Source organism: Diospyros lotus, chromosome 13 (assembly GCF_014633365.1).
Source record: "Diospyros lotus cultivar Yz01 chromosome 13, ASM1463336v1, whole genome shotgun sequence".
NCBI lineage: Eukaryota > Viridiplantae > Streptophyta > Magnoliopsida > Ericales > Ebenaceae > Diospyros > Diospyros lotus.
Genome location: NC_068350.1, coordinates 6,244,221 through 6,257,766, shown reverse-complemented (window position 1 = coordinate 6,257,766; position 13,546 = coordinate 6,244,221). Strand labels below are relative to the sequence as shown.

General features: G+C 34.0%; 1 protein-coding gene across 2 annotated transcripts; it reads right to left on the bottom strand.

Moving 5' to 3' along the window:
* Positions 1-331: 331 nt before the first annotated feature.
* Positions 332-9,337, bottom strand: LOC127789134 (TSL-kinase interacting protein 1-like). 2 transcript variants are annotated; one of them, XM_052317930.1, is made up of 14 exons: positions 9,195-9,337; positions 8,369-8,631; positions 8,168-8,250; positions 8,039-8,086; positions 7,820-7,929; positions 7,055-7,139; positions 6,677-6,959; positions 3,563-3,691; positions 3,303-3,454; positions 2,993-3,231; positions 2,520-2,880; positions 1,274-1,690; positions 984-1,175; positions 332-822 (listed from the first exon to the last, which is right to left on the bottom strand). In XM_052317930.1, the coding sequence occupies exons 2-14, from the start codon at positions 8,502-8,504 to the stop codon at positions 595-597; spliced, it is 2,463 nt and encodes an 820-aa protein (XP_052173890.1). In that variant the 5' UTR covers positions 8,505-8,631; positions 9,195-9,337; the 3' UTR covers positions 332-594. The 2 variants fall into 2 exon arrangements, with proteins under 2 accessions (XP_052173890.1, XP_052173891.1); XM_052317931.1 differs by having other exon boundaries at positions 8,369-8,545; positions 9,195-9,320.
* Positions 9,338-13,546: the final 4,209 nt, after the last annotated feature.

Sequence of the window (13,546 nt, the reverse complement as noted above, 5' to 3'; positions counted from 1 at the left end):
GAAATGGCAACGTTTTTACAAGGGAGGGTAGACCTAAGAGAGAGAGAGAACTATTATCCCTATAACCAAAGTTCAAACCTCTTTTTGCCGCTTGAAACAGAAGTGGTTCAGGCCAGGTTGTGCCTCATTTCATGATTTATTTTTGGCTGATCCCAAAATATAATGAAGCCAAGATAGAGCAGACACCCTATGGAATTGAGAGGACCATCTAACAGTTCACGAGTGACTTAATTTGTGGAGTGAACATAGAATCGAAGTCAGATTAATCAAAGTTATTTCTGTGCTGTATGGTTGCAAGAGATTCTGTAGTTTTGCAGCTACTGAAACGCAATTTACAGAGAACTAGTAATAATATCAGAAGTTGGAATAAAAATCTGTAAACAAGTTTCTTCACATCTATTTTTGTACAACAGGGTACACTTCAGGCCACCACGAAAGGAATTACTCTTGGCTCCCAGCAAAGTCCTTTCCATGCGCAATAGCTGACTAAACTCGGAACAACATCTCAGCCACATACAAAAATGACTCTGTTCCTTTGGCTTGACCATGAAACTCTAGAAATGTTATCCCAGGTAGATTTAGCTTGGCACAATCTCAAACCCCATGGCCAATTTTGTAATCTGAAAAGGAAGCAGTTCCGTGAGATTCAACAGTTGATGTCACTTCTTTCTTCTCTAATCCGAAGAATAAGCAATTCTGGAATGCATCTAGACTACTGGCGAGTAGCCGGTTCAAGCTGCTGAGGCTGTCACTTAGAATTAGATCCTCTGCATGGTACCTAGAGGAAGGCATATCCAAATCCAATGGTCCTAAAGAGTCAGGCTGCAATATGCAAAACATTAAATTAGGTAGTTGCTCAAACAGCATCCTACTATCGTAGAACATGAACATGGGATTTTTTATATCAAAGTTTCAGAATTTTAAGTCAAAATGTGATCTATAACAGACAAACTACATATCAGGCGTTGAAAAAAGAAACATACCCAATATATATCTGTAAGTCCGTTCAGATCCTTCGCAGAATTGCCCAGTGGAGGAGGACCAGAGAGACACTTGTCCGTTGGATACCCGGATACAGGTCTATCATCCTCAGTCCTTTCATCAATTGGATTTTCATCCATAGGATCTTCATCATCAGGCTTGTCATCCGTGGGCACCTCCATTTCATGCAACTCCTGCAGTATAATTGAAAATATTATGTGTACACGCCCATCAAGCAGAAGCTGAGCAGTAAAATCCATTGAAAATATTGTGAATTAAGTTATGAAAGAACCTCAATGATAGCACCAGATCCCACTGAACTCATTCTGTCAATCTGCTTGCAGGCCTCTGAAGAAGCCATGGCAAGTGAGTTCCGGAACTCCTGCCTAAGTATTGTGCCTTGAAATGCAAAGGCATCACATGTTTCTTCTGCATCCCAAATGGAAGATGAAACAGATGCCAGAGCTGGTGGAAAGCCAGCTCTGCTTTGGTGTCTATATATATGAGCAGAAATTGCAGCATCAAATGAATCACAGCTGAATGGACCCTGCTGAATACATTGAGAACTTCCTGGTAGGACTGGATCATTGCAATAGGAAACTATGTCATGTGACACCTCTGACAGTAAATCCCCCACGCTTATGTTAGTTAGGCTATCAGCCCACTCCCCAGCCGACAATGAAGGTCCACGTCTTAACAGCTGATTGTCCTAATAAACAACGCAACCTGGAGGCTTAGAAACATGCCGAAAAAACCAGATCATAGCTTTCACAAAAATCAGGTCTTCATCAAGTGCAATCTGCTTCCATGCAACATTGTTTTATTCAAGCATACAAATTTTATTAGATGATCTTTGCCCAAATATTTTATCAAACCTCCCATTTTAGAGGCAGCATAGAAAAGGGCACTTTTGCATATCTGATTAACTTCTTATCACTCCTCATCATATTGACAAAACAAGGCAAAGTAGTTTTAACCCTAGCTATCAATAGGAATCAACTATAAAGCAGAGTATGAGTTGTCGATTCTAATGGATAATCAGAAAAGAAGTTGATATTGAAAATCCTGTGTAAACAAAAGAAATATAATAAGTCATATTGGCTGATAAGAAATACTTTTAACTCCATTTATATGGTTCCTATTTGTTAAAGGAAACAACCTTGCAAGGTTTGGCAGTAATATACAAACAATATGGGAGAGAGGTTACAAGAAGCAAAATGCAAGGACATGCAGCTCTCTAAAAGGATAAATCATAACCCTAGAGGATATACAAATTTCACATGCCCAAGATGATAGTCCGGATTCATGTTGTCAAACCATGAAGTCAACCTGCTGGAGCTTTTATTGTTTGATATTTTCTATGATAACCAAATTATAAAAAATAGATCCACATCTCTCAATGATGCTCACTAGGTGAGAAACATGGACTTTCTTTTTTGTGACAAATGAGTAACCTGGTAGGCTGGATTCAAGTCATATGATGACTTCCAAATTAGCAGATATTCACAAACATAAAGATGGAGGAGAAAAACAAGTACCTTATTCTCCCCTTCTCTCAAAACAGCTCCTTTGCCAGTCTCCCTTCTGTCCCAAGGTACAGTTTCTGCCCCAATAGAAGACTCCTGAACATTACTGTTGGCACCCACGCTAATGCATTCAATAGTGTCATTAGGCACCTCCACTGAAGAGGGTGCCGCAGCAGTGCTTTCTGCACCCAAAGCTTGTTGATCTTCATTACAATGATCAATAAGCTTCTCAGATGGTGTGGATTCTTGCACTGAATCCTTGCCTGGTTCCTCCATATCACTGATGTCCACATTAAGATTCTGGATGGTTCCAGATAATACTATAGGTGCTTGAGATGTTGACGCAAGCTCAGCATTGGAAAACCACCCATACCTTAAAATAAGAATGATAAAATACCAAAATAAAATTTAAGATGAAAAAGATTAGCCATTTGCATAATATGTATACCTTACTTCAAAAGTTAGAAAGGGAAAAAAATGGCAACCTCAAGCGGAAAACTGGAGGGCTTCCAATCAGTTGGTATACATCCGCCGCACTAAGAACAGAGTCCCGAGTCCACCTCTCATAACCCACTAGGTTTTCTCTTTGGACGTAGAAAGGGAAAAGAATTAATTGTCCAGATGCTAAACTTGAATTTCCCCACTTGCGATTCAGATGTTCCAAAACTGATGATATCTTCTTCCGAGTACTTAAAGTTAGCTCCAGGTGTGGATTATGATTGTCCTGTGAAATGTCCAGGGGTTTTATTAAATGTTTTTCATCACCCAGTAGCTAGAACATCATTCTGTGCTTACCATTTCCAAGGTTCTTCGGGTACCTTCATCAATTGGGAACAACTGGAGCTTGAGTTTAGTAGAATTTTGTATGTTAGTCTCAATGAAGGAATCTGGTGAAGAACCTGGCAAAGGCAGCAAGTCTTTCCCAACGGGGTCAGAACCTTTTTCCTCTGGAAAACAAATAAGAAGGAACCAGACAGCATCAAGAATCGTAATATCAGTGCAATTATCAATTCCTTTACAGATGTATGATTTCTGAACATGCTCATTCACTGTACCTTGGAGATGTACAACCTCATTACCCATGGTTGTCCGCTCCAAATGCTCAGCAGCATCAGCAACAAGTGAAACTCCAGCAATTGCAGCCTTCTCCCATCTCTTATATGCAGCTGTTGAGACATTACCAGCTGGATCCAGGAACAAAGAGACCAGGAATGTCAGAGAAATAAAACCAGAACAATAGAGCAAACTTTTAGTGACAGTTGCGAGTCTGCTTCAGTTGAAAAGGGAGGCAAGTTGACTGCATGTCCAATTTCAATATATTAGTTTGAATAAGCACAAAATCCATCATAGGAGCCACTTAAGTGCTGGACGAAATTCAGTTATCCCTTCAAAATTATATGTCATTTGGAATATATTTGCAGTAAGAAAGATAATGAGATTGTGACAAAATGAAGGAATTGCAGTAAGAAGGAATATAATTCAATCAAGTGTTATGAAGTAAACGAGGAATGATGTAGGATTTAGACACAAGTAGAATTAGGTCAACAACATTATGTATAATTTTTTTCCCTAATAAGCAAAAGTATCATTAATAGAGCCACCAAGAACAAGGGCAAAAACATAAATCATTGGAGACCACTTGGTTAACCCTTTTAATTTTTCTAATTTTAGAGTCACTTATTCTCGGATAAAATAGGAAACATACAAGCCTATACGTGTAAAGCTATCAATTGCACACAGCTGAATTTTGCGTAATCTGTGTGAAACTGTATTAACTAGCTGACCATGTACAGTATTTTCTTCAAAGATAAGAGTTTCTCTCTCATCCCTTCGCAAAATACTATTATTCGGTTACCCCTTGTGCTGTCCAAACCTTTTTAACCTTGACATTGTAACTAATCAAGCCTAAAGCATTCTTGACCTTTTTCTACCTTCAAATTTAGATTGCCAGCAAACTATTTATCAAAACCTCACAGCTTGAAATTTTGAAATTACCAAAACTTTTGCTTTTCCAACTGAATGTTCTTTTTACTTGTACACCACAATGAGAAGCTTCCTTTCAGAACAAGGCCATTCTAAGTTAAATAAGTGTAACAACAAAGAAAATTTGACATAAAATTTTCAATTCTAAAGATTGGAGTTAAATTTAAAAAAAAGAAAAGAAAAGAACAGGAAAAATTACAAACATGCATAAGCACTCCAGCCAAACCGCAATCCTTTCAGAACAATCCATATTTAGGCTGCTGTCAAGAAATTCCAGCTCTTAACACCAAAAAGAAGACATTAAAAGGCTACTCAAAATGCCAAAAAATGCTAACACCCCATTCTTTTAAGATGCTAGCTAGCATCTGACCTCAATTTGTTACTCTTGGCAACATATTCCACATCTAAAAAGGCACATCCAAATAAGTTCTCTATCAAGCCCATGCAAGCCATTCTGCAGCAACACCTCCCACTTTAACAACAATTATCACCAGCACTTCCCACATTCAGTCAGATGTTCCTCAATCGTTTTTATCCCATGAACACGTAACCTTTCTAGAAAATAGATGTGCACATACCATTCTCTATCTACATTACCATGCAAATCACCACTGTACTATTCCATCATCTTCAAAAGGCATTTCCATCGATTCCAAGAAATCTGGAGAAGGTAAATCTACAATCGGAGCTTAGTCTCCATTATACAGCTTTTTTCCCCTTTCATAATCCTAAACATGTTCTAGCTTCCCATATGTAACTTAATCACCTAAAACTATTTTCAATTCAGAAGGAGAACATTATGCTTCCTAATCCCCATAGGTCAGTTTTCTCAACTCACTACCCCAAAATTTATTCAAGTGTGCAACCTTGCATGCTTAATCCTTGTCTAGTATTGGGCAGTCAAAGCTTCCCCATAGTCAGAATGTGTCAGGTATGACACTTAATAGTCAACAGAATTGGACAACTATAGCTGGATGCTATTTAACTTGGGTTGCCAAAGGATATCAGCAAATACTTCATAGCACAAATGAATGTAAACAAGTGCTAGTGTCACAATTTCGCTAAATATATTTAAACATACAATGCACATAGCAGACCAAGGAACTAAAGTTTTAAAACCTATTAAAACTTCTTATTCTATGCTTCTTTTGTTACATCACAAAGGGGAATCCCATTTAAACTTTCTATCCCATAGTCATGTGAGGCTGAAATCTATTATGTTTTATTCTTCCAATCCAAAAGAAAGTGGCACCCCTAGTGTTTAATGTTAAATGAAAACATGTGCAATCAAAAGGAGGACAAGGCTGATCGGATTGGAAAAAGAGCATAGAAGTTTTTTTATTTTTTTTATGCCTGTTGTTGGGGTGGCGGGACAGAACTATGCGTTATAGATTTGTTTATGTTTATGAACTATTTCTGAAATATAATTCAATAATGATATGTTTACATAATTTCATACAGAAATTATTGATAATTGTACTTTTGTAACTGTAAACTATTGTCATAGATTTTATTTTTAATAAATGAATATTAAAAAAACACATCATTTTTTACTAAATTTTTTAATGACTAAAGTTTGTCTACTAAGTCAAAAATGTACCACAGAGGACAAATTTTATTTTTGTAGAATCTTATACAAAGAATTTTACAAAGTTTTAAAATCTAAATGAAATTGCTAAGGTTTTCATTTGAAATAAAAAGAAATCACAATTAACATATCATTTTATGTACAAGTTTTATAAAAAAAAAATTATAAATAAACACAACAGAACTAAGTGTCAACCTTAAGAAATTAAGTAAGAAACTTTGGAATGGATGCAAATTTTGACATTAACAAAGTTCTGAAATGGTCACCTTACTTTACAACGTTTGCGATAAAAACAATAGAGATGTTTAAGTAAGTTCTCAATACATATCCCTTCACACACCCCCTTAAAAATGTTTAAGTAATTTCCACATTGCATGTTTAAGGCAAGTGTGGTTTTGTTTTCTTTTCTAATGTGAGTGTGGGTTTGTTTCTTTGCGCTTTTTTGCGGGGTCTTCCCTGATGGTCTTTTCTAAACATTAGCGCGCTTTTTTCTTGTTAATGTATTTTTCATTTACAGAAAAAAAAAACGCAAGCAAAAAATAGAAAGGAAAATAATAATATCTGGATTTAAAATTCTGAGAGGAATTCATAAAATCACCTGGTCTCCGCCGTGGCCTCACTGTCTTTGCAGGAAAAGAGTCTCCTTTGCAGTTGCTTCGATTAATTCCCACATTAACATTGCGCCTTACTGGAGATCCTTTCCCAGGTCCTAATTTTTGAAAGTTCTGATTGTCAAGAAGAACCAAGTTAACCGCATGAGTGTCATTTCCAGATGCTCTGCCCTGACTTGAGACATTTGTTGTAATTGTGGGAGGATAGTTTTCTCCTTGAGACGGGCGTTTCCTTTTACTCTTTTTTCGGTCTTTTAAGAGTTGGTGCTCCTTCATACCAAGATAAACTAGTTCAAGATATTGCAGAAGAAATGAAGTTTCACATGCAATAAATTATTCAAGGACCATAGCCAGTCTTAACTAACCAAGGTCTCAATAAATATCTTGAAACGTCTAGGCTTCAGGTGAAGCTTTGAGGCTTTACAGCTATACTTTTCAAGTAAAGACCACCTGCAATAGGAAATTACACAATCCTTAAGTAAGGAGTAGACCGTCCATGAATAAAGTACTCTGTATAAAAATGAAGCCTGTTTATAAAGCTTACTATTCTAGTTAATGATCAGCATTACTTATATCCATACGTAATAAAGAATGAAAAATTGATGCATAGATATAGGAAACAAATAATAATATAACATGTGCATCAAATGGTGCTTATGGTAGCTCAAATAAAACAGGGCCAAAATATATCAATTTCTTTACGACAATAAAATTTATCTATAACACATCTCAGGAAAAAATCAGAAAAGTCAATTCTTCACATTAAGTATGACTGTACAAACTCTATAAGGTTATATAACATGCAATAAACAAAAGATAGAGACAGATCTAATTCAAAATAGATTTTACATTGGATGAGCTTGACATGACTGACTGGTTTCTGGGCTCCCATTACTTGTGCAAATGGGTCCAAAAACATTTTCCGCCTGACCAGAAAAGAGCTTCATTTAACACCCCCCAAAACCCAAATGTAACTTCATTAATACCCTGTGACTATCCAATTATCTTAGTACGAGTAGAATGGGAAGTTAAGGACAGATATAATCTAGCTTCAGATAAGTTTCAAACAATTTCACTAGCAAATTACAAAAGAAAAATACATTAAATAGAGAATACATTTAACTAATTACCATCGAAGCATTGCAGCATTCGTATCTTTAGAGTCTTTGGCATCAAGACAAAGCCCCGGACCCAATAACTTGTTCATGCGCCTCACAAGACGATAGTAATAATGTCTGACCTGAAAAATGCAAAAAATAGAAATATAAAAAGACTGACGAGGACAATGCCGTCAACGCTAGGCAATCGCCAAATGCAAACATTTTGGAACTCTATTGAAAGTAAACTACCTGATCTTTGTTTTTACTTTGAACGCGGCAAGTTATCTTCTCAAAGTTCTGCCAAAACATTTCTTATGTAACATCAGTTTATGCTAAGAACACATCAAACATCTTTAAAAGACATAAGCAAAAACATGCCTTGCCAACTTGTCGTAATGCAGTGAAGAAGCTTTCCTCTTCTTGACGTGTCCATGCAGCCCATTGGCGTGTTTGCTTTTTTGCTACATTAGAATTTGCAAAAGGTTGAGTGGGCAAGTTGCTATTCTTGGTTAAACCATTTGACCAAGTGCGTCAATTAAGGAAAATTAGAAACTAAAAAGGACAACCAACATTAAATACCTCGCTTTTGCACATCATGTCCTTGAGAGGATGCAGTTACACCACAATCACCATCTTGAATTAGGATACTCTCAGATTGAAGGCATGCCTCAGAGCGCAAGGAGACCTGTGGCTCCATTTGAATGTCAAAACACATCAGAAATGTTCTATGTTCCCATACCCCTTCAGCTACCAAATCTGAAACAAATAGTGTCTTTGTCCTTCAAATTATTGCAACTTCCAAATAAAATGCCCAATTATGATAATGGAAGATTGCTTCACATCTGAAAACACCAACTCATTAATACCAACAGATGATATTATTCTGGGATAAACCCAAAAAACAGATATTAAAAAAAGGCATTGGAAGTTAGAGCAAGTATAAATAGTTAAAAAATATATACATTCACAACGAGAAAGGACGTATAATGACATAAAATCAGACCGGCCCAAGTCCAAGAACTAAAATTCAAGCTCAACACTGATCACTAACAAAATAAAAAAGTTCAGGAGAATAACTACATTACAAATTATAATCCATCACCATCAGGGCAATGAAACACCAGACTCTATACAACTAGAAATTACTTCAAACGCAGAAAAAAGGTTCCCCAACGATCTAAAAGCTAAATTACCCACAACGGGAGCAAATTAAAGTAATCACGTATGAAGGATCACAATTCAAAACTCAATCACGTAAATAGGAAACCCTAAGATCCAATTTCCTTTCCTAATCCCAGACATAGGAAACCATATGCAGATGCATGAACATAAATAGAAATAGAAATAGAAATATATGCATAGAGAGATAGAGAGAGAGAAAGAGAGAGAGGAAGAGATTGCTTACCAGCAAGCAATCGAGAGCGAATTGAGAAATGCGAATGCTTGTTCGAAGTTCAAACCCAGACCCAAAACAAGCCCTAAGCCCCAAAATAAAATTTTCTTAAAAACCATATAGTTAAGATTTATTAGGCTCGGCCTTTCATTCTTATCCCCCACTCTCCGGCTTCAACGCGTGGCATGCACAGACAATTACCATCTTGGGCTTGGCTCCCTTTGTTACGCTTCTTTCTAGAAAATTAGAATAATATTTCCATTAATTATATATATATATATATACACAGTCACATAAACAAGTGCCGGCTAGTGATAAACATAACAGTCACATAAGCAGGTGTCCGCCAATAAATAACATAACAGTCACATAAGTAGGTGCCCGCCAATAAACAACATAACAGTCACATAAACAGGTGCCCGCCAGTGAATAACATAACAGAATTGTATATATATATATATATTATTTTTTTCTCATGAATTTATTTATTCCCATGTGTATTATCAATTAACAAAACTAGGGGTTACGTTACAAACTAAGTCTTTGTACTTCTCAACTTGCTGGAATTCTAATTAGATTGAGATAAGTTTTCTAATGATAAGATAAATGTTGTGAATTTGAATTTATTTCAAATTCATTAACATTTGAATTTTAACAATATAATGAGATAAGTAATTGAAATTTGAATTAAATTCAAATTTTTAAAGAGATGACTATCTATATTTGCGTGATACTTATAAATAAATATAGAATCTAATGAAAAATATACAACAATTAGAATTAGTTTTTGATTGCTCATATACTGTCTCTGACATCACTATTATAGTCTCGAGCAAACAAGGGGTGGACGTATAAAAAAGTTTTTATAATTTTCTTTCATGGAGATCATTAAACAAATCAGTTTCGATTATTCCGCTGCAATCCAGATATTTTACATACTATTTGCTATTTATTCAAAAGTTATACACAACCAATCTAACATATCTCGCAATTATAATAAATGAGATGTGTTGAATTAAGAGCATGTAACTTGTGACTTGTAATATGACATAATTCGTAAACTTATTATGTCCTGATATGATCATTTAGCTCTGATGAGGGGATATTTTACTAAGGGCAAAATTACTATACTACCATCGGAGACTACCAACCCGGTGCCGCCACGTGGCACTCTCAGGAAGTGCCACGTGTTATCTAGATCTTCAGCCCATATTTGATTTTGAACGAGGCTGAATCGGTCAATCAAGATTATTTCCAACGTCTTATTCAGAGATTATCTTATCTCTTCAGAATAGGCTATACGCCATCTTTAAATAGCGGTCAACTTCTACAGGTATGGATCATCTGACTACTGTGTGACTTTATATTTTCGAGTATTTTCTTCTACTGACTTGAGCGTCGGAGTTCTCTCGAGAGATTAAAGGCCTCGCCTTTGTAGGTACTTGCTTCGAGGCAGACCTCAATGATCGGTCCAGTATCATCAAGTTCTATATAAGAAGCTAGTAAATTAGTACGTGGCATGATTTTTCTTGCCATTTAAAGAATAATTTTAAAAATATATATAAAATTTAATAAATCAAATATTATCTACAATAATTTAAGTTTTAGAGTTAATATTATATTTAATATTTACTTATTTAGCTAATTCTCGTTCGAGCATTTAGCAATGCCCTTATTAATAATATTACAATTGATTATAATAAATTTAAATTATACTTCTTTTTACAATTTAAGCATAGGAGACAGTAGATAGGTTGGACCATACAAAATTCATAAATTTGACAATTGATTGTAAGTAAAATTATTATAAATAAAATAAACATAAATAATTATGAGATTTATAGTTTAAATTTCAAAACTGAAAAAATATGAACTTTTAAAATGATTAGAAGTTTATTTAAATTTTTTTAAAAAATAAAAATATTTTTTATTGAATATATATTGTATGTTTTATAACAAATTATATACTTTAAAAAATATATTTTAAATTTATACGAATTGCTCCATTCAACACAATAATTTGGCCGCGAAGAGTAAGGTTAGCTCAAGACGTGACAAGAGTCTCTCATTTTGCGCTAAACTTGGCATGGCCTAACTTTTTTATTAAAAATCTAGAAGTTATATTAGATTTTTTTTTTTTTATGACTTAGATATTTGAGTTTTGCCTGACTAATTTTGACGAGAGCGGTCTTCTCCCTTAATTCACTTTCTAAGAAAATGCAGATGCGGTCACAACCTATACATTTTTAGAATAGACTTTCGAAAAATGACTACTCTTTTCGTAAACCTCACATTTACGTCGTGCGGACAAGACTTCTAGAGGGGCGACACGACACACCATAATCCTGCCTCCACATATACAGTCGTCTTTTAACTTTATTACTGTCTTGTAGCTAAAGTTATTTTTAAATAATAATTTTACCTTTTAAAATATCATAAAAATTTTAATTTTTTATATTCCTATTATTCTTTTTGTGTTTTACTATTACATCCGGTGAGGGCTGGACTTTTCGTTTTTTAATATGAGTTCAGTTGGCACAACCTATTTTATAAAATGAGAAAAAGGGCCACGGTGGCAAGCCAATCTAGTTCAGAAATAAAATTTATAAATCAAAATGATTAGTTTGACTAATTTAGTTCAATTTAATATTGTTATACAAAAATTTGATTTTTAGCTTTTGAATTGATTTTAACACTAATGTTTGAAAATATGAATATATTTATTCTATTCATTCTATTATTTTGGTGCACCGAATTCTTGAACTTCTTATAATGCCCTCACAAATTTTTCATTTTAAAAATATTCCTATCAACATTTATTAAATTTTATAATAATTTTAGATTTTAAATATAAATCTAACATTTGCATTTTCAAATTTAAATAACTATTAACTTACATAGTTATCAATTGAGATTTAATTAAAAAATAAAAAATATATTATAAGCACGACTTGACATCCCAATTTGATTCTATTATTAAGTAAATCCACAATTTTCGTATTACCTATAGCTACAGTATTTTAATTTTTTTGTACTTGACACAATACTTGTAAATTTTTTCTATGTTTGGAGTTTTAATTTTTTGGGTGAATTTTGATGGTTAAATTGGTGTTTGATAATAAAAAAATGAATAAAGAATACTGGAATGGAATAACGAGTATGAGAGTAGTAAATATTTATTTATTATTAAAGAATTTAGGATTTTATAAGCCGCCATGGTTCGAGCATAATTTCTTTTGAGAACCTTATCTCTGATGTGACTTTAGGCATGGTCAAGGCGTATCCTTAGGACTTCATATTCTATTACTTTATATGGGTTATAGTTTTTTTTTAAATTTATTTTTAATTTTACCCATAGTTGTTCACTAATTTAAGCAAATCAATAATACCTTTTAAGTTATTTTACTTATTTACTTAATTAATAAATATTTTCTTTATTATTGTATATATGTAATTCAATGTGGATGATTAAATTAGGTTTTATCAAAATAACAAAATTATCATTATCTAAAGGCCTAGAGGTCAAAAAAGGCTCAATCAAAATCTAAAGACAAAATTTAGAACCAGCCTACTTAGGCTATCTCCAACAATGGTAAATCCAACTTATGAAATCTATTTATAGGGAGTCATCTCTAAAAATTGAGCTCCAATGATGCTTGCTATAGCTATTTTTTCTTGTCAAATTTTTGACAACCTTAAAAAGCCTTGCCATTGTTGGTGATTGAAATCTTCTTGCCATCTCTCCCCCGACTGCCATCAACGCGAGAAGAGAGAACCAAATATGGCGGCCTTGTTCAACTGGAAAAGACTAGTTGCAAGTAAAGGCGAGCAACAATAGCAGATCCAGCGAAAATGGAAGAAGAATACGAGGTGTAGGCTCGCCTACAAACACTAGATCCGACGATGACAAAAGGCAGTAGTGGCGGCGACGGCGTCTTCTTTGACGAGTCTTTTTCAGTGGTTTGTGATTTTGTATATATTATATTTATTTTTGTATTTGATGATTGATATTGTGTATTTGATTATTAATTTTGTATATAAGTGAATTTGATTATTTTGTGTGTTTGATTATTGATTATGTGTATATGCGTATCTAATTATTTTGTATATTTGATTATTCATTTTGTGTATGCATGTATTTGATTATCTTGTGTATTAAGTGTTCAAAGATAATCTCATGTTTAGATTAAATATTTTTTTTAAATAAAAATGTGATTAGTTATCTAAATTAGAGATAATAGTGTTAAATATATTTATAATTTTTATATACAAATTTATACACCAGTGAATTAGAGATTACTGAGTTAAACAAGATAAATCATATTGAATAATTGTGTTAAAAAATATTTTCAAACAATTTTGTA